The following is a 21,856-nucleotide window of genomic DNA, read 5'->3' as shown; positions in this document are numbered from 1 at the left end:
AATCTGATACCAAAAACCATCAACTTACTCTTTAAACGATCTTGTGATACGTTATCTAAAGAAGAAAAATATGTGGAGAACTCGTCAGTTTCTCTGTTTTGCGTCCGCCATTGTGTTCGCCTTTTGCCTACCAGTCCGGCGCGCATGCGTGAAAAACCCGCATCAAAACAATAAAAATTAACTGGTCTACAACGTAACTCTCTCTGCAACTTCAAAATCACACAATGCACAAATAGTTTTGACACAAAATTATCTTCATACAAAACTTTCAGTGCTTGTAAAATTAGAGAAATCCTCAAAATAGCCCGTGGAGCGGAATCTGTAGGATGTCTCCCTAAGCACTTTCGTATGAACTGTCAGGGGGCAACTTTCTTACAGTTGGATCAGTTGCTACAGATAGCAGTGATCTCAAAACACCAATGTTCCCACGTTTTCACTTGCACATTAATAAGTTATTGCTGATAAAAAATATAAACTTTTGCACTTCGGTCTAAAGATGTCACGTGATTCGAGCTTTGCTGCTCAGCCAATCAGATCGGCGTATTGTCAGCTGTGCGAGTTAAACCAGTTCATCATGGCTATACCCGTAAGATGTTTGTATGCATCCGTTTCCAGACGAAGAAAGCCCAATAGTAGCATTTTCTGGTGCCAGTTGGCAGAGATCTTGATGGCATGGAAAAAGAAATAGCCCAGTCCATCCATCCATTCATTTTCCTACACGCTCATCCCTGCTGGGTCCGCGAGGGGTGCTGGTGCCGATCTTCAGCTGTTAATAGGCAAGAGGCAGGGTCCAACCTGGACAGATTGCCAGTCCATCGCACGGCAGAAATAGCCCAATCTTTTGCCCAATTTACTGTGGTATCACCAAGACCTGCTGCGCTAGGATACCACAGGTGTCGTGCCAAACGACTCATCCCCACCAGAATTTGTATCCCCTGCGTCGGGAGCGCATTCAGCTGGAAGAATGAATCCAGTCAACTCCGCCTCATTTCCAACCTATTAGAAGTGGAAATTAAGATGTTTTAGTCTTCTTAATTAAATAAAGCAATGGTATCGTTACATTATTGTTCAGTTAGTGGGTTAAAACTGAAAATGTAACACTTGTTAATGCTATCATAAGGATTGCTATGTCGGTTAAAACTCGATTGATCACTCAGTAAAACACGTTCTGAGAAAGTAAACGGCTCTGTGGTCATTTCCAGATGTCACGAAAATATCAGCTTTACGTTATTAGATTATTGCAAGTCTGTCTGCTGAAACCAAAAATCCACCTTCCCGAGTCAAGTAGGCAGATCACAGCTGTCTACTTGTTTGTCTTTTTTCTTTTTCTTTTTTGGTAGCTAGACCCGCATGAATAGATCATATAAAGAGTATTTCACGTGTGATCAAATGAACACTGAATAAAGGTACAGCCAAAATGATCAGATAAGATTTTATTTCAACCAAGAACAATCTAGAGAGATTAACCATATTAAGAAAACGAGACATGTCGCTTTTAAAAATAGAACAATATGAGGAGTTTAAAAAATCTATTTCATTTTATTAGAATGTGATGTTTGAAAATATTTAGACTTCACAACGCTGGAGGTTAAAAGTTTTATTGATTTCAAGCACTCTCCTGATGCAGGAGATACAAATTCTGGCGGGGATGAGTCGTTTGGCACGACACCTGTGGTATCCTAGCGCAGCAGGTCTTGGTGATATCACAGTAAATTGGGCAAAAGACTGGGCTATTTCTGCCCTGCGATGGACTGGCGACCTGTCCAGGTTGTAGCCTGCCTCTCGCCCATTGACAGCTGGAGATCAGCACCGGCACCCCTTGCTAACCCAGCAGGGATAAGCGTGTCGGAAAATGAATGGATGGATGGACTGGGCTATTTTTTTTCCTTGCCATCAAGATCTTTGCCAACTGGCACCAGAAAATGCTATTAGAGCGCAACGGTTTATATTTTTTATCGACTATAACTTATTAATGTGCAAGTGAAAACGTGGGAACATTGGTGTTTTGAGATCACTGCTATACTTAGCAACTGATCCCAGTGCAAGAAAGTTGCCCCCTGACAGTTCATACGAAAAGTCATCCTACAGATTCTGGCCCACGCCCTATAAATCCATGGATCTGAAATAAATAATGGATCCCCGTCTGCTTCTAAAAACCTGCAGTGTCTTTTATTTATTTATTATTTTTTCCTTCAGACATGGTTCATGGTTTGTTAATAGTAAAAGAGTTCACATAAAAAGTCAGTGTTAGGGAAATGTGCTTTGTGTGAACGAGGAAAATGACAGGGCTCCGTTTGATCATTAGTACCGAAGGTTGGAGCAAGAGTGGGTGAGCATAAGTGGGCCATCTACTGGCCGGGAGGGGTTGAACATGTAGCTATTTCCTTTAGGCGTATAAATTTGATAGGTTTGTAAACTCGTCATGTCCTTACTGCTTCTTACTCCCCCTTGTGGCTGGCAGTTTTTTTTTTTGCTGCACATAACCCTGCCCATTGAACAAAGCCCCAGACTTGTTGAAAAGTCCTACCCTGAGGCCAGGACACTTTTCCCATGGAAGTAAAGCCCAGGGAAACTGCACCCCCCCCCCCCCCCCCATATGGAAATGGAAATTTAAGCTGGGCTTTTGAGGTCTAATGGAAAAGGGCTCAATGTCCGTGTTCTTCAATTTTTTCTGGGCTTCCTTGTAGAAAACCTTCAGATTGCTTCTTGCCTTTGGCCAATCACTGAAAGGCAGTATGTTCCTGTCGAAACTCCATACGGGTCCACTCGGTTTGAACCTGCTCCTGAGCAGGCCTGGAGAAACCTGGGCTGGCACTTAAAAAAAAAAAAAAAACTGTTGTTGAAATGCTCGCAAGCAGACAGAGCAGAGTAGAGCCTGGCCAAAGAAAGCTGGTGGAAAAGGGGCTTGAGGAACAATAAAGCATATTTCCGTTCTATTCTTAAAAAATAGAACTGATATGCAACGCAGGCTTTTAAAGTAGCTGTTATTAAACCTTATGAAACCAGCTCTTGATCAAGATGACTTAACAATTTACAGACCTATATCTAAAATTCTTGAGAACGTAGTTGCTAATCAAGTATGTGAACATTTACAAAGTAATGACCTATTTGAAGAGTTTCAGTCAGGCTTCAGAGCTCATCATAGCACTGAAACAGTTCTGGTGAAGGTCACTGATGAGATTCTCATGGTTTTCAGATAATGGACTTGTGTCAGTTCTGTTAGATTTCAGGGCTGCATTGGCTGCAGTTGATCACAATATTCTCATAGACTCAAGACTTGAACATACAGTAGGGATTAAGGAAAAAGCATTTCCCTTAAACCCCTTATTTTATTATTTGATGTGTGATCCAGATATTTGTACAGGTGTATTACTCCTTAAAAATATCCAAGACAATCTTGCATATACAAGATATATTTTTTTTCTTGAATCTATAATGATGTAGTTTTTAATAATTTACCCTTTCTGTCAGATTTCTTTGAAGTGTCACAAACATGGGGGCATGGGGGCTAAAGCCGCCCCCAGGAAGCGTTTCCCTATTCCAGGCATTCTAGGCCGATCAAAACAAAAAACGTGCGAAGATAAACCAAGTAGGGAGGAGCCAAGAAGGGTCGGAGAAACTGTTGAACCATTTTCCTGATAACTTTTACAACTGACATCCTTTGGACCAAATCCTGTCTGTTTGGAACCCACTTGCATCTCATAATTGTTTGGTCTAACAAATTGAGATTTCTGCTTATCAATCTAACTTTTCCTCTATTATAGTAATCTGATCATTAGATTGAGTTATTTTCTAATGGAGTCTTAGGGCTGGTTTATGCTTGACGCACGTACGTTCCGCGCGGAAATAAGATGAGCGGAAACGTCTGCAGCATTTATGCTCTGTATAACTTTTCCTCCAAAGTAGCACTATTCTCCTAGATGTTAGAGGGCAGCATTGTGCTCTTACGTCAAGTATACTACACCATAGACATAATACAAGAGTAGACCCCGCATTGACTGTCGCGGCGCAGGAATTACGACCGCCGTCTTGGGGCGGTCGACCTGCTACCCTAACCTGCTGATTCAAGCTGAACACACTGATACCTCAGCACTTTGCGGTGTATTTATTTTTAAATCGAAGGACTATTGACGTCAGGGCTCGAGGGATAACTTTTCACAAGTACGATTAAAAGATATTGTTTATATTAGAATGCGATTTTTCTAATATTAGAGAGAGAGATACAGGTCTACAAGTCCAAGTTTTTGTGACTTAGTCTCTCCAAAATTGCATCTACTCCGTGAGGGCATCAGAGCTAAAGACATTGGGGTATATATATATATATATATATATAATTTGCTAATGACTAACAAAGCTCTGATGCCTTCACAGAGCAGCTACGAAGAACGGGCCCCTGGGCTGATCTGAGCTGCTCCCAGCTGGGGTTGATCATCTGGTGCTTGGGCTGGAGCGGAGCTTGGGCTGTCAGGTGAGGAAGTTTGCTGCCGTCAGTCTGGCCAGCTGCCTCCACTTCCAATCAGCACCAATTAATTATTAGCTCTACACAGGGACTCAGAGGAAAGGCCTTGGGCCGTAACAATATATATATGTATACTTGGTGCGATTTGCCGGGGGGGGATTAACCCCTCCTCCCCCCCCCCCCTCTGCTTGTGACGTCCCCCCCTCTGGTCATTCATGTTTTATCCCTGGGGGGGATACGTCCCCCCCCCCCCGGTCTGAATTTAAACATGTATATAAATTAGGGCTGTCAGTTTTAACGCGTTAGACCACAACGCTGACATTTTTTTTGTCGCCGTTAATCGCGCGTCAAAACACACACACCGTTCCCTAATGGTTTTCCCCACCGCGCTCCCGGACTGAGGTTTCTTTTACCCTCGGCGCTTTCCGTAGTTTCAAGAGAGCTAGAGGCTGTAGCAAAACAGACCCGCGCTCACTGTTGCACAGACTGTTCATTTCATGCGACTTTGGGCTTGTTTTATTCTAAAGGCACTTGTAAATTCTATAAGTCACGGGTTGCGGATTTTTTTTGGGCACGTTTCTGAAAGTGAAATCGGTTATTTGGGCTCTAAAATAAGTGACGAAACAGCGGTTATTAAGAGACCTGCCTTCACTAGACACTGAGTGTATCCAGCTGAAATATCCCTCCGCCATAGGAGCTGATGGTAGTAAAGGCAGACAGAGCAACTCTGCACGTATTTTCTGCAGTTTACGGTGCAATAACTGGTGATAACTGCTGAAAGTAGATTACTTGGTGCAGATCATCATTTTGAGCAGACATTGGTTCTGAAGATGAGCTTTTAACATGCTGAGAACATTGCAGAAACCCAACCCATTAACCGTACTTTAATGCTTATTAATTTGTTTTCTCTGTATTTGATAAACTAAGGCTGAATTAAGTTGCCACACGAAGGACCTGGAGTTACTAAACAGTTGCTAAACAGTCTCTTTCAGGGTATTAAGCTCCTGCCCAGTTGCAAGCAAAGTGACTGGAATGACCTGGAGATTTAAAACCTTTTTCCAGGCTTAAACTGTATGAATATGGATATAAACAGCAAGCAAAAATATTCGAAGAAGTTATTGTTGGTGTGAAAGCTCAGAATTAGATGTGTGTGTGAGAGAGAGTGAAAAAACGAACAATAAAACTTATGACTTTATTGAAATGTAAAATTTTTATTAATGCCTAATACCATGTCTATCTTTGTTTAACAGGCAAAAAAATATATCGGCATAGTATTTATTTACAAATTTATTTACACATTGTGTAAACATCAGGGCGTCATGATTAGTCATTTAGCCATCATAGTCCAGAGTTTAACATTTGGCACTAGGATGTTTTCATTCCAATTCTCAAAAGTGCTTGAAAAATAACAAAATAAAAATATTTTTTGTACCAGCATGTATTTTATTAGTGTCATTTATTGCAAAATTGCATATTAAAATGCCCAAACAGGCTATTACACTTTCAGAAATAAAAGGATAAAACATACAATTAATTTGCAATTAATCTCGAGTTACCTATCGACATTATGTGATTAATCGAGGAAATGATCCCCCCCTCTGGTTTTTTTGCAAATCGCACACTGTATGTATATATAGATATGTATATATAGATATATATTTTGTGTGTGTGTGTGTGTGTGTGTGTGTGGCTGTGGCTGTGTTTTGCAGCATACATAAATTCTGTCAGAATATTCAATTACTTTTAACCACACTAAGAACATTTAAATGCACTGAACCATTTGTTATAATAGCTTTAAAGTTTTCAGAAAAAAACAACGTGAAAATTAGTTCAATAATCAGCGAGTATAGTTGACTAAAATTGATTCTGCACCTGGTTAACACATTACACTGAGCGGAGTTGTCGACCGCCCCAGGATGGCGCCCCTAAATGATGTCAGCGCCTATATGCGAGAGCGGTCGATGCGGGGTCTACTCTTTATATATGTCTATGTACTACACCACCACTACATGTAGAAGTAGAACACACAGTTGTTTCCAACATTTTAAAGCCTCTTATTTTCTTACAAGAGTGAAAGCAATATCTGTTCAGGAGTCATTATAATTTGTTGATCATGGTGATCTTTATCGGCCATAACATAAAGATGTCTATATTTACAAATCTCTGCCAGGAGTGCTTGTTCGTCTGCCATGTTTTTCCGAACAGTACTCTCCACATAGTTAGTCATTTTCCCAGGTGCACGGAGCAGAAACTTTTGGCCACGCAGAGGCCACGGACCTTGCGGATGCGTCAAGCATAAACCAGGCTTTACCCAGCTTCACCTGTACTGTTCATATAACTGTAATGGCACGCAGTTAGATAATCATTTAATGCTTTAATAAAACTTGTGGTAATGTGTTATCCATTTGACCACTCTGCAGAATAATCTAATGTCTTAACAGTCAACAGTAAACTGAAAATGTATTTTCTTACTGCGAAAACCATGACTATAGAAAAGATATATACACTTTTTATTTACCTAGAGTTGTCTCATTTGTTCACAGTGAGAATGCCTGAGGAGGGGTTTAAAGGTATGTTTTTTTCACTTGGTGTTAAATGTTTCAGCTATGAGTGCTGAAAAAACATAATAGATTTGTCATTTTAATATTATTAACTTCATATTAAGAAATGTTTAATCATATTTGTGTCCCCTTTTAGGTACAGGCCTCCTTGGGCACTGACACTGCTGTAGCCATAGCTAGATTCCATGGAAATTGGAGGAAAAATGCTTGAATATGTGAAGTGTCAATATATAAATAAGTGCTTTATTTTTTTTATGTTATGGCTAGGTTTTCTTTGATAAAACTGTGACTATGTTGTAAAGAATCTGTTTTCCTTTATATAAGGATGGCTGGTTTTTTAAAAAAGTTTTTAAAGTTCAAAGTTTGTTAATTAAAGTGTTTGTTCTTACTTCAGGCTGACCAATCTGAACAAGTTGAAAGAAAGGGAAAGAACCTGTTGTTCTCCAGATTGTGGCTTTAGTTTAGTTTGACTGTTGGCCAAGAAAAGTAGCTAGTTCTTTTTCTTTAAATTATAGGTAAAGAAAAATGTAAGACAATGTTTCATCTTTCCATTATGTGGAGGCTTGTGTACTTACTGGTCAATTTACAGAATTGTAAAAAACAATGCACATGTAATTAGCAAAACTCTTAAATGTGGGAACATTTACTAGCTCGACATCATAACATCAAATCAGTACCATACACATTATCATTCAGAAACTTGGGGAAAAAAACTGCTAGAGATGTGTAGAAGTTTTTCCCCTTAAGTTTCAACAGTAAAATATGAATTAAAAGTAAAAAAATTAATATAAATAGTTACATGTCCAGTTCTTTTCCCTGTTATTTCTTATGGACAATAAAGCTATTTTCAAGGCTCCCTGTTACCTCCTGATTTCTCTTAACTCAACTGCCTTGTTTCAGCTATGTGGATTCCTTGAATACCTTGAACACCACGTTAACATATGACTGTTGTTAAAACTTGTTTCATGTATGGTTTGCTGGGAGGAAAATACAAATGCGAAAAGAAAAAAGGAAAAACCATGTATTTTTCCCTGCATTCCAAAACTATGCATTCCCATGTGTTGGTCTATGATTTAAAATACCCATAAAGTACATAGAAGTTTCTCCTTGCAACTTAACAAAATATGAAGTACTTCAAACAGTATTAATACTTTTTCTAAGAACTGTATAAAGAGGACTGGCTGCAAAAACACAAGCATTTCCCTTGCTGCTGTGGCTGTTGAGTAGCAATGCAGACGAAAGCCATTACCTCTAATAAATGTACATGAAGACACTAAACATCACATAAATCCAATAAAGTTGGTTTGGTAATAAAGTTTTTTCTTTTATCAAAGTTATTTGGGTTTTTTCACCAAAGTAAGAAAATATGAATATTTCAACATAAGATTTTTTTTGTATCTATTTTTATTTTATTTTACTTTTTCTACAGAGTAAATCATTAAACTGATCATCCACCAGAGATAGTACAGTCGGGTTTGTCAGATCTGACAAATCTGGTCAGCCCAGCCCAATGTTTCCAGCCCAAACACTATGTGAAACTCGGGCAACTTTAAAAAAATAAAATCCGGGGTCTTGGCGGGGGGCTGAGGTGTGTAGTCAGCGGCTTGCCAGGTCTGGGGCTGATGCCTCCGCTCCCCCCAGGAGGAGCGGGGAGCAGGGATGGCAAGGGTAAGGTGGGGGAGGGAGGGGGTTTAATAGGTATTTAGGGCGTGAGGGGGGCTCTGGCCGGGTGGCTCGTGCGGGTCGTGTTGGCCCGCCCTCTTGGGGGGGCCCGCTCCGGGGGGGCGTCTGGTCCGGGGCCGGGGACCAGACACATAAAACCTTCTCCGTCTGCTCCGTCACCTGGAAAGACAGATGCAAAAAGAACAGCACAACCAACAGACATAAAGCAACAGATACAATCGAATAACACCTAGATGCCATTGCTAAATCATATGTATTATTATGTAAGCTGACATGTGTAATGTGATACTTGAAAAAAGAAAGAGAGAACATAAATAAATAAATAAATTATAAGATTACTGTATATAAGTGAACACTTAATACCTGGGACCCAGCACCTGTGGGAGATGTGAGAGTACACTAGTTTAGGTGAAAATTATCCAGAAATAGCTTGATAGTGATTGTGGAGAACCGAAGACCCACCTTCCCCGAGCACAGAGGCAGGCGTCAGGGGACCCGTAACCCCGGACTCCCTAAAGCAGGTCGCCCAGGAGGGGCCGACACAGGATATCTGCAACCCCCCCCCCCCCCCCCAAGGAAGGAGCAGAGACGACCCCGAGGAAATCCCCCAGCCACCGCAATGCCGACGCCCTCAAGAGCCGTGGGGACGAGCCCGTGGGCTCCGCCGGCAGCTAGCCCCGCTGCAGTGGTCCCGGCCATGGGCCCTGAGGGCCAGAGGCCCCAGGGGCGCCCCGCCCCCGCGACGGGGGCCGGGCACAAGCAGTCGTATAGTCGATTTGGGGGGACCCCCCCCCCTCTGGTCAGTGTTGGATGTGAGTGTTATGTGGGAATGTGTGGACAGCGTCTTTTTTTTTTTCTTTTTTTCTGTGTGTGGTGAGTGGGGCACAAGGGAGGGATGGTGTGTTTTTTTATTTCCTTTTTTTTTTTTTTTTTTTTTTTCCCAGGTAAGGGTGTGGTCCGCTCCCTCTCCCAAGAACATCTCAAGTCTCCGCTAGGTGCGGAGCCCATCCCCCCACGTCCTGCCCTCCTCCACTTCGTTGGTGGGCGCCTTGGCCCTCTGGCGCATTGGTTGGCTTCGGGTTTGGGGCGGGTTCCCGGGCGTGCGCCGGCCCACTCCCGGCGGCCTCTTCGTGGGGCCTGGCCCCCCGGGGGGCGGCCGGGGCCCCCGTCGCGGGGGCGGGGCGCCCCTGGGGCCTCTGGCCCTCAGGGCCCATGGCCGGGACCACTTCAGCGGGGCTAGCTGCCGGCGGAGCCCACGGGCTCGTCCCCGCGGCTCTTGAGGGCGTCGGCATTGCGGTGGCTGGGGGATTTCCTCGGGGACGTCTCTACTCCTTCCTTGGGGGGGGGTTGCAGATATCCTGTGTCGGCCCCTCCTGGGCGACCTGCTTTAGGGAGTCCGGGGTTACGGGTCCCCTGACGCCTGCCTCTGTGCTCGGGGAAGGTGGGTCTTCGGTTCTCCACAATCACTATCAAGCTATTTCTGGATAATTTTCACCTAAACTAGTGTACTCTCACATCTCCCACAGGTGCTGGGTCCCAGGTATTAAGTGTTCACTTATATACAGTAATCTTATAATTTATTTATTTGTTTATGTTCTCTCACTTTCTTTTTTCAAGTATCACATTACACATGTCAGCTTACATAATAATACATATGATTTAGCAATGGCATCTAGGTGTTATTCGATTGTATCTGTTGCTTTATGTCTGTTGGTTGTGCTGTTCTTTTTGCATCTGTCTTTCCAGGTGACGGAGCAGACGGAGAAGGTTTTATCATTCTCTCCCTTTTATCTCCTCTTTCTTTCACCTCTACTCTTTTTTCTTTTCTTTCTCTTTCACTTTTTGTTCTTCCTTTACTCTCCCATTGTTATGTTCATATAATTTGAAATTCTCCTTGCAGGAATCATAATAAAGCTATTTACAAGCATAAATCAAGTGGAGCACTATGGCGAAAGCTGTTCGCTCCACTTGTAAAAGCAAAAACTGTCGAGCTCTATCTGGCATTGAGACATCAATTCCTATTGCCATATTGCTAGACAGGACACTGGGGAAATAAATAAATAAATAAATAAAATAATCTGGACCATGTTAAAATCGTAGAATCATCATTACATTACACACGTGATAAAGAAAACACCATTTGCAAACAACAGCACTAAACCAAAGAAAAAGTGCACATACGGCATCTCCTCAAATTTGCAATCAGGCAACTGAATACACACACAAAGATCACTTTCCCAATCACATTGTCATAACGTAAAAGAAATTATCATTAGCCACCCAACATGAGTTTTATAGCTAACTTAATAAGGCAATAAGACAGTGGTGCAGGAATTAGGGAATTCCAGCTGGTTGCCAATTCAATCCCGAGCTCCGACTGTCTGTCATTGTGTCCTTGGGCACATATCCTACCATCCAAAACTGTCAAAATGTGGTGACAATATATGGCAGCCTCACTTCTGTCAGTCTGCCCAAAGGGCAGTTGTGGCTACAATGTAGCTTATCACCGCACCGGGCTGTAAACCTAGATTTCACTAGAATCATTCATGTGCTTTTCCATCACATAATGATGGCAGCATCTGAAAGGCTGTCTGAAATCGGCACAGCAGTCCAAAGCTCCTTTTCTACCCATGACAAGAATTAGAACATTTCGGATGCGGTCTTCTTTCAATTACGCCCCAGTGTGACATCTTTTCAACACTTCTACGTCTACTCATACCCACAAATTTGAATTTGTGTCCATAGCAGTAAAGATTAGAGTTGAATTCACAATACTTTGGACTCACAGTTTTCAGATTCATACTCATAAAAACAATCTTAATTCACACAATTTGTCAGACTCGTATATGAATTGTGTACAGTATTCTTCTGACATAAAAAGTACAAATGATTAGAACCATGCACACATCTTTTTGAGAGCTGCCTTACTCTATAGTGCAGCAGTTGCAAAACCAATGTAGTATTGAAAGGAGATGGTGCGGTGTGGATCATCATTTCCTTTGGGCTGAGATTGGTTCAGAAGATATGTTTTTACTCGGTGAGCAGAAACCCAATTCAGAATTGAGAACCATCATTTCATGCTTATGTAATTTTTTTGGTTCTGTATTTCACAAACTAAGGCAGCATCACATTACAAAATTAAGTATCCGAGTGTCGGCACATGGAAGAAGCTGTGCAAAACAGTTCTTTTTAAGCTCCAGCCACAATTGAAAGCAGGGTTGTGACACAACCTTGCCTTACAAACTGAATTCTTGCTGTATTACATACATGAATCCATCTGGTCCCACTCGAGAACCAACCCAGCACGAGTCAGCCAATCACGTTGCAGTATTATGGTTTAATTTTAGGACATACAGCTGTTGAAAGCAAGAGCTTCCAAGCCCACAGCTGAACCAAAACAAATATGACTTTGCTGGAAGACGCACGTGTAGCTTCTGCTATCACGTGTTTTGTCAGAATCCACAATTTCATCTTTATAAGGAGGACAGCAAAAAGTGCCTTGACCAGCGTAACTTGGAGTTTCTAATGGTGCCTGCTGTTTGCATTTTCATTTGATACCATGATTAGTAAAACCAAACTTTAGGAGGCTGCCAGTATCTCTTCACCCAGTCAGCTCGGAAATTTAGCTGAATGACTATCCTTTCCCTAAATGGATTCAATGACAACAGTCCTAGTGTCCCAATTCTCCAGAATGTTCTTTCGTCTCGTCCCGCTTGGCGTCCTTAATCCACACTTTGGCCAAGCATGCATCAATGGGAACTTTGTTGAAGTATACTACCCACAATTTATTGCAGCATGTAAAGTTTTTTTTAACTAGTAGGTTGTTATTTTTTTGTGTAAAGATTTTTTTTTAGAAATGCAATGCAGGGACAGTGCAGTTGAATACAGTTTTATTACAACTACCAGGGGGCTACAAATATTCAAAATTAGAATATCAGATTACACAAAAACATTAAAGAGATCCTTTGAATTAAAAGTTTTAACAGATTTCATATTGGTATAATATGTAATAGTTTTAATATATTGTTTGACCTTATTTTAAAAACAATGGAGATGACAGGTAATGTTATTAGTGTAACTGCATTTGTGGATATACCATTTCCCTAAGTATATGATAACATTATTAATAAAAGTTTTTTTCTTAGCAGCCAAACTATATGTTCAAAGCAAAGGAAATATGTGGTTCAACACAGGTAGAAATCAGGATGCACATGTTCCCATAATTTGGTAGAGAAGGGGCAAGACCAAAATAAATAGAACACCAAGGTGGAAATATGGAGAGCAATCAAGCTACAACATATTTGAATAGCCAAATATGTTGTGCAATTTGTTTTAAATGTAAAAAGACCTATACTACATTTAAAATCATACTGGCACATTAAATGACTGATAACCAATATACATTTCTTAAAACACATACAGTGGTTATTTTTATATATGACAAGTTCCCTTTCCTTTGTAAGGATGGATGAAATGACTTTTAACTTTATTCAATTTAGATGTTGTTTTAAACATAAAGCAATACATTTTAAATATAAAGTTAATATATGTATTTCTCTTGCAGTGAAATATTATAAATGATGGAACTGGAGGGTAAAGGAAGAGAGAGTAATGAGAGTGCAGTAGAGGACCTTAGAGAATGGTTTAGTTTAGTTTTATTTTATCTGTTTTGTTACGTTTATTTGATTCATGCAAGGTAAAATGTTTGAAAGCAGCAAGTTATGTATCGCATGTCTATTGGCTTTATCTGAAAATTACTGTTTCCAAAAAAATAAGCAACCATTTATGCTTCCTGTCAGCTCCGTTGATTTGTTTTGCTCCACAGCAGCTAAGTTGTAAAAAATACAATAAACAAATATTTATGGAAAAATATCAAATGTCTATTATTTTTTACTTGTTTTCTGTAATGTTTGTTTAAATTGGGTAACCGTTTGCTAAAAGCTAAAGCTAGTCTAATTACATATAGGCTGTGTGGAGTTCTTGCTGGAACAACTCTCCCTGTGATTTAGATGCATGCTTACACTTAACCAGCTCAAGACACCTATAGACTAACACATGCTGTAAAACAGATTACGTCTCCAAGATGACACATTCGTTCTTCAGACATTTGTTTGCATTTTAAAATGTCTGAAAGCAAGCAAGTAATGTTTTGCATGTCTATTTGTTGAGTTTGTTATATCTGGAAGTGGCTGTGCAGGCCTTCTGAAGAACAGTCTTTAAAACTCTGGATCGTGGAATATTAATATTCCCCCAAATCCACTCAGGGCAATATTTGATATATCTCACATCGCAAGGTTAAACAGACTTGTGATACAGGGGTCTGCCAACACCTTTCCATTGTACCATATCTTTGTTCCATATCATTGACTCCCAGACAATTCTGCATAAAGTCGAGTTTTAAAGTTTTTTTTTAATATGTTCATGCTATGTATGTGTGGATTTGTGGTTGTTTCTTGGTGTATTGGTAGTGATTTATTTTACAGGAAATTCAATAAAAAATATTCAGATGAAAGTGGCTGTGTTTCCAAAAAAAGGTAAGCGACAGTTATGCTTCCTGTCTGCTCTATTGATTTTCTGCCCCATAGCAGCTGCTGATGAATTTGCAAAAAACAATAGTTTAATATTTATGAAAAATGTTTATTATTATTTTTGGCATATTTTCTTTAACAAAACTAATAAGGGGGGGGGGGGGGGGGCATTACTCTCCCCTTTATTATTATATGTGGCATTACTCGCTTTGCTGAGCCCAATCCTCTCATATTTAATTTCCTGAACTTTACTCTGCTCAAAATGATTGTTTATTGTAAGATACGATAAGATAGGCTTTATTGATCTCACATTGGAGAAATTCACTTGTCACATCGGCTCAGTAATCAGAAGAAGATGCCAAAAGTAGGACAAGGTGAAGTTAAAGAACATGACTCTCACAGCGCTCCCGGTGGTCTCCAGGTGGGTGAGCACCCGTTGCAGCAGGTAGATGATGGCATCCTCTACTCCAATGTTGGGCCGGTAGGCAAACTGCAGCAGGTCCAGGGTGGGGCTCACCATGGTGCGCAGGTGTGCTAGGATGAGGCGCTCCATGGTCTTCATCTGGTGGGAGGTCAGGGTGACTGGTCTGAAGTGGGCCGGTTCCCTGGCGTGCTGTGTTTTTGGGAACCGGTACCACACAGGAGGTCTTCCACAGGGTGGGCACCACCCCCAGGCTGAGGCTCAGGTTGTAGATGTAGCTGAGGACCTCACAGAGCTCATCTGCACAGGTCCTCAGCAGCCTGGGGGGGATGCTGTCCGGTCCTGAGGCTTTCCTCTGTGTAAGCCTCATCAGCTGACCTCTCACCTGCATTGGTGTGACTGTGAGGGGGGAGGAAGGCAGAACCGAAGGTGTGAATGGGTCGGGGGTTGGTGAGGGTGGCGGAAGGGGGTATGGTAGGTCTCTGGAGGGCTGGTGGTTGGAGGCGTGTGGAGGGTTGACGGCAGGGAGGAGGCCACCGTATCAGAATGCTAGCATGAGCTACGTCCGTTAGCTCTTTGTGTGTAAAAACAGAATGTAACCACATCACACCAAAACTTCCCAAATAAACCCTTCAACTTTCCCTGTGGTTTCTCTGCCGAACCTGTCTGTGTCTTGTGGGAGTTCGGTTCATTTTGGCCATCCAAGGAAGAGCAGTTGATACGTTGGTCCTTTCAGCAGCGGGCATAGCTTGCATAGCAGTGTGGTGAAATTCCTTGCTCACAATCCATTTTGATTTGTCCTCCGGTTACATGGTCAGAATTCAATCTGACATCAATTATTTCATCATGGCTTTACCATTTTGGATTGGAGCCATCTAATATTCCATTCATAATTAAATTCAAAATCAATTGCCTTGATACCACCTTCTTCAATATTTTTGACAAACCACTTTTTCTAGTGGTTTGTCAAAAATATGTAGTGATATTTATTTTTCCAAATAAAGCTGAAATGTATTCTGTTAATCTCTAATTAGTCTCAGAGGGAAAGCTAGAGAATATGGAGGATATGTAGGCATGGATAAAGATTCAGTTTTTGTCAACAATGATCTATCAAACAATGTCAAATCTCTATGAAGCCAATTATTCAAAATCTTTCTACATTTATCAATATTATCTTGTAAGTTTTTTCTTTCACTAGTAACTGTAAATTTAGTGATCCAAATTCCCAAATACTTAATTTCTTTTTTGACTGGAATATTGTAAATTAATCATTATGATTCAACTGAAGGCCTGAGGCTTGAGAAAACGTCTCTATTTCCTTCAAAGCCAGCGGTATTTGTTCTTTACGAATATTGTTGTATTACCCGCAAACTGGCTTATAATTGTTTTCTAATTAATTATTTTCAACCCTTTCATGTTTAAATTTTTTATAGTTATTACTAGAAGTTCAAATAAATAAAACAGGCAAGATACTGCAACTCTGTCTAATACCTCTACTTACTTTAAATACTTTAAATCTACGACATGTGCCGTTTGACAGAGAAACAACTATTGATTTTGGTGTTTAACATTGTAATCATAAAAAGAAACCCATTTCCAAATCCAAAATGTCTCAATGTGTTGACAATGAATATATCTTTCACCAAATCTAATTTGCGAAAATCAAGAAACAAGATAAGACCATTGTGTTTAATTAAATGACTATAATTAATAAGATCCTGAACCAGGCAAATGCTGTTAAGGATGGATCTTCCTTTTATTTATTTATTTATTTATTTATTTTCCCCCAGTGTCCTGTCTAGCAATGTGGCAATAAGAATTGATGTTTTAATGCCAAATAGAGCTCGACAGATTTTGCTTTCACAAGTGGAGCAATCGGCATTCGCCATAGTGCTCCGCTTGATTTATGGATGTAATAGTTTTACTGTGATTCCTGCAGGGAGAATTTCAAATTATATGGACACTACAATGGAAAAATAGGAGAGTAAAGGAAGAACAGGAAGAGAAAAAAGAAAGAGAAGAGGTGAAAGAAAGAAGAGATAAAAGGGAAAGAATGATAAAATGTCTTCCGTCTGCTTCATCACCTGTAAAGAGAGATGTAAAAAGAACAGCACAACCAAACAGGCATATTGTAACAGATACAATAGAACAACACCTTGATGCCATTGCTAAATCATTTGTATTATTATTTAAGCTGACATGTGTAAAGTGACACCTGAGAAAAGAAAGTGAAAGAAAAAAAAAATTATGGGCTTTCTGTATATAAGTGAACACTTAATACCTGGAACCCAGCACCTGTGGGTGTTTGTAAGAGTGCACTAGTTTTTGTGAAAATTATCCAGAAGGAAATTGCTCGATAGTGGTTGTGGAGAACCAAAGGCCCGCCTTCCCCGAGCACCGAGGCAGGAGTCAGGGGACCCAAAACCCCGGACTCCCAAAGCAGCGCGCCCAAGAGGGGCCAACACAGGAAATCTGCACACACACCCCCCCCCCCAAGGTAAGAGGAGAGACGACCCCGAGGAAACCCCCCAGCCACCACAATGCCGAAGCCCCCAGGAGCCACAGGGACAAGCCCGTGGATTCCGCCGGCAGCCAGCTACGCTGAAGTGGTCCCGGCCATGGGCCTCGAGGGCCACGGGCGCCCTGCCCTCACGGCAGGGGCCCCGGCCGAGCCCCGGGGGGCCAGGCCCCGCGAAGCAGCCACTGGGAATGGGCCGGCACCCACCCGGGAACCCGCCCCAAACCCGAGGGCCGCCAATGCGCCAGCGGGCCAAGGCGCCTGCCAGCGCAGCAGAGGGGGGCAGGACATGGGGGGATGGGCTTCGCACCTAGCGGAGACTTGAGATGTTCTTGGGAGAGGGAGCGGACTAGACCCGAACTTGGAAAAAAAAAACTCATTCACACCATCCCTCCCTAGTGCCCCACTCACCACACACAGACTTACAAAAAAACAAAAAAAAGGAAAAAAAGATGCTGTACACACATTCCCACATAACACACCCAACCAACAATCCCAAGTGGGGGGCGGGGGGGTCACCACAATCCAACTATACGCCTGCCTGTGCCCGACCCCCGAACAAGGCCCCCCAGGGAGGGGGGGGGCAACACGACCCATACTGGCCACCCAACCAGAACCCCCCTCACCCCCTAAATACCTAATAACCCCCTCCCTCCCCCACCTTACCCTAGCCACCCCCACCCCTTTCTGGGGAGAGCAGAGGTGTCAGCCCCAGACTCGGCAAGCCGCTCGCTCCCCACAGCAGCCCCCCGCCAAGACCCCGGACCCGGTGGCCCACTCCTCCTCCAGGCCCCAGACTCCGTGCCGTGATCGGAGATCGGGATTGTGCAAAAGACCCCGATCCTCCCTACGCCTGCTCAGATGTTGTGTTGTTGCATGTTGTTCTCAAGTGTGTTTAAAACTGGGAGGGCTGAATGGGGTGCCCAGCACAGCCCACCTCCCCTCCGAAAGAAAGCTGGTGCCGGCGCTCCCCCTCCAAGCAACTGATCAGAACCCTCAATGTCTAAATGCGAGAGGGGGTGAAGGGAGCCTTCCGAGGCGAGGCTCACACAGACGTCTTCACCCCCACCCCCTCATACCATGGCCTACCTGAATGTGCAATATGAAAATGTTTGGAGTGAAAGTTTCTAAAATGCTTGATAAATTTGGGGAGACGGACGTCATCAGAAAGTGGCAACCTCCAGTAACATCCCCCTCCTTAAGGCCCTACATGTGTGGCAGCGTGATGGAGCAGGCAGAGGGAGGAGTCCGTGGATGGGGAGAAAAGGACTGGGGAGCCGTCCCAGGGAGCCAGCTCCCCTTCTGACTCCAAAAGGCACCCCCGCTCCCCGAAAGCCCACCCTGAGAAGGGGGCCCCGCCAGTGGCACCACCATAGCCCGGGGGCCAGGGAGAGGCCACGAGGCCCGCGAGCCAACCACCCACCAGGACCAACACCTCCCCCCCCCAGCCCACCCACAAAGCCTACTGCCGCCCCCCCCCCCAAAAAAAGTAAGTAAATAGATAAATAAGAGGGGTAACCCTGGCTAGCCAGCCCAAACGAGCAAAAGATTGTGCAAAAGACCCCGATCCTCCCTACGCCTGCTCAGATGTTGACGCCTGCAAAGACCCCGGACGCCTGCAAAGTCCGGGGTCTTTGCAGACCCCGGACCCACCCAGCGGCAGCACAGCTACCAGGTCAGTAACCCACGTCTGTCACCATGGAACTCCCCAGGAGCGCCGCAAACGGCTGCTGTAGGCCGCCCGTAGGCCTCCCAAGCCCCTCCCAGATGGGGGCAACAGACCCCAGAGTCAGACCCACCAAGTGCCCCACTCCGAGTGCCCCCCAGAGCCCCAGCAAACCCCCCCCCCCCCATCAAGCCACTGCGCCCTGCAGGAAGCAACCCACTGCCCCCCCATTCCACTAAGTGATAGTGCTGATCAAAAGAGCCCAAAGACCAAAGAGATCGATCAGATGTGGATGCAGATGCTGTCTCAAGATTAATATGATCCAACAAAAGATCTCTATACTGATTTATACTGAGATTTTCCTTACTTTTCCAGTTCATGAGGATAGTTTTCTTTGCGATACATAATGCAGTGAACACCATGTAAACTATTTTTTTTTCCAGAGGGCTTTCCTCAAAGTTACTGAGCAAGCAAACTGATGGGGAAGGTGAAATTTTACAACTCAGGCACTTTGATAAGTCCTTACATATCTGTGTCCAGAACCTCTGGATTGGTGTGCATAACCATAACGCATGAATATAATTATCAGGATGATTGCCTATGCAGTGTGGACAGATATTAGATTGTGCCAAACCCATCTTGAATAATTTATGTCCTGTGTAGTGTACTCTGTAAAGGATTTTGTATTGTATTAGTTGTAAGTTGGTGCTTCTAGTCAATTTGAAAGTTCTTAGACATATCTGAGCCCAGAAGTTTTGTTCAAAGCAGACTGATAAGTCCTCTTCCCATTAGATCTTTCTTTTAGAAACACAGATTTTGTAGGACTATGGTAATTAGATCAAATAAACAAGATTTTAATCGGGGATTAGTTTTATTTTGCCTTGTTTCATAGTTTCCATAAGTTCTTTCCTGGTAACACATTCTTCAATAGCTTGGAACAAGAGTTTTGAATCCTCCCAGCAGTGGCGGCTAGCCAGTAGGGGGCGCTTGGGCGCCGCCCCCTTTAAATAGTTTTGATAATAAATGATTTCTGAACTGCAAAATACTTAGAAATGTATTTATTCATACTGTGTGTTCAATAGACATGTTAGAATTTATTATAATAGCAAATACATAATTCTATTTAATTGCTCACATTGTGCACACTTCCTATCCTATGTGCAGGGCGCCGTTCTAATGAGAGTGTATGTAGGCGCATCAACTTTGGCAAGTACATGATCTGAGGCTGACTTTTAATTGGTTATTTAAGGTTTTCCACAGGGCGCAGCGCTCTGCGTCCCGGACACACCCATTCTGTTGTGTCATTACTGGTAGAGTGTCAGTACTGGCTAATTTTTTTAAAAAACATTGTGTGATTGGACAATCCCCGATTCGACTCATTAGCGCAGCTGCAGTTCATTAGGTCAATTCACGTTTACGTTTGCAAAGTGGAGTAGTGTCAAAATGAGAGAAAATTCTGTTTTGTCTTTACAAAAAAATGCTTTTACAAAGCGTTCACTTGAAGAAAAAAACAGGATAAAGGAGCTTGGACCGGATCGTCCCAATTTACAAATTCAGCAGCAGGCAAGTGATCTCTCCACTCCATGGTTGGACAAAGCAGTGTAGGTAGTAGTCAGCCAGTGAAGAAGCGTCGGACACTCAGTGTAGAAGACCATGAGAGGATTGCTGCAGAGGTGAGTTGTTGTGGAAAATCACTGTTACATTGGTTTATAGTAGTGTTATTTAATATATTAGGAAGATGTACGGTTTTGTAAATGATTTTTTGACCACTTTTAGAGCTTCAAACAGTAAATTGAGATTATTTTTCGTTTTCAACAAGTTGCAAGACATTTTTTAGTCGTTATTTTGTCTATATTCTTTCAAGAAATAAATCACATATTTTTACAAATCAATGAAGTCTGAAGTGCGTGCAAATCAAACCACCTGTTACCACCCACGGCCTATGTTGGAATTTAGGTTTTTTTTAGAACATGGAAGGAAGCGACAGTTGGCGTTCCAAATAAATTTTTGCTTGAAGTGTAGAGGATGGTTAAAAAGGACAGCCCATTGCTGCGATTCCTGCCAAACCGTGGCGTACCAGAGGAGACTGCGGTCAAGGGAGCCCTCACTTGTTTTTGTTGGTCATGTTGTGGAAAATATCAATAGTTGTTATATTAATCAGGTATTTGCATGGAGAATAATAAAAGGTACTCCTGGCCTCTAAACTGTAACTCCCCTTTGAGGCAGAAAGCACACAGCTCACAGGATGTTTGTTGGTTTATTGTTGTCGAGGTCATTTGGCTTGACCCCTGATACGACATTTTGGGTACTAAATCAGCCGTACTGCATGTAAGACCTTGAGAAAAAGAGCTTCCTTGTTTTGAGAGCAGATAGTGCCTGGAGCCATGGTGTCTGGGCCCACACACCCCCAACCTAATCAGGAGGGGTTAGTTAGCGTGATAAAAAGGATGTCTTTGCGAACCTTTGAATAGACAAAAACTGCAATGCCTGGGAGAAGGACGTGGGTAACAAACTAGCTTGTAAGTCTTTGTCTCTTGGAATTCCAAATGAATTATACATATTTTAAATGTTTTCCTCTGATAATTGTTTCTCCTTTGCTGCCAAATCTTAAACTGGTGTAAGACGGGCCTTCAGAAATAAACAGGAGCAGGCCCATATTAATTTGAACAATCATGCAAACACTAAGGATTACAGCAGTGATGGCTGAGACTACTTTTCAAAATAAAAGCAACATGCTCGCGGTGTGTCGACCAAGTGTTTTTACACATATTTACATCAGTTATGACATATTTTTTTCATGCTTTATGTGACATTTTTTCTATTATTCTGGTCTGCTGGTGAAAATGGAAATGTATATTTTGGTCACACTCTTTACCCTCAAAAATTACTCAAAACAACTTATTTTCTTTACAGGTGACTCCTTTCTCCTACAGATGACAGATGATGATCTCCAGAGGTTATTCATCAAAGTCCATCTACCTGATTTGGGATTTAAAAATAAAGGCATTTAAAAATCTCTA

The 21,856-nt window shown here is 42.4% G+C and overlaps 1 protein-coding gene across 7 annotated transcripts in view; it reads left to right on the top strand.

Moving 5' to 3' along the window:
- usp48 (ubiquitin specific peptidase 48) overlaps positions 1-21,856 on the top strand; it is a 101,622-nt gene extending 79,766 nt beyond the window's left edge. For 5 of the 7 annotated variants that reach the window (XM_021312774.2, XM_021312771.2, XM_021312770.2 and 2 more), the window contains exons 27-29: positions 4,372-4,468; positions 7,003-7,029; positions 7,157-7,876. In XM_021312774.2, coding sequence (XP_021168449.2) covers positions 4,372-4,468; positions 7,003-7,015 — 110 coding nt within the window. In that variant the 3' untranslated portion in view covers positions 7,016-7,029; positions 7,157-7,876. Of the gene's footprint in view, positions 1-4,371; positions 4,469-7,002; positions 7,030-7,156; positions 7,877-21,749 lie in introns of those variants that run through there. The other 2 variants (XM_021312776.2, XM_021312775.2) reach the window with 2 other exon arrangements.

The sequence above is a fragment of the Fundulus heteroclitus genome, chromosome 20 (assembly GCF_011125445.2).
Source record: "Fundulus heteroclitus isolate FHET01 chromosome 20, MU-UCD_Fhet_4.1, whole genome shotgun sequence".
NCBI classification, from domain to species: domain Eukaryota; kingdom Metazoa; phylum Chordata; class Actinopteri; order Cyprinodontiformes; family Fundulidae; genus Fundulus; species Fundulus heteroclitus.
Note: the sequence above shows the minus strand (reverse complement) of the source record. Positions and strands in the feature narration are given on the sequence as shown.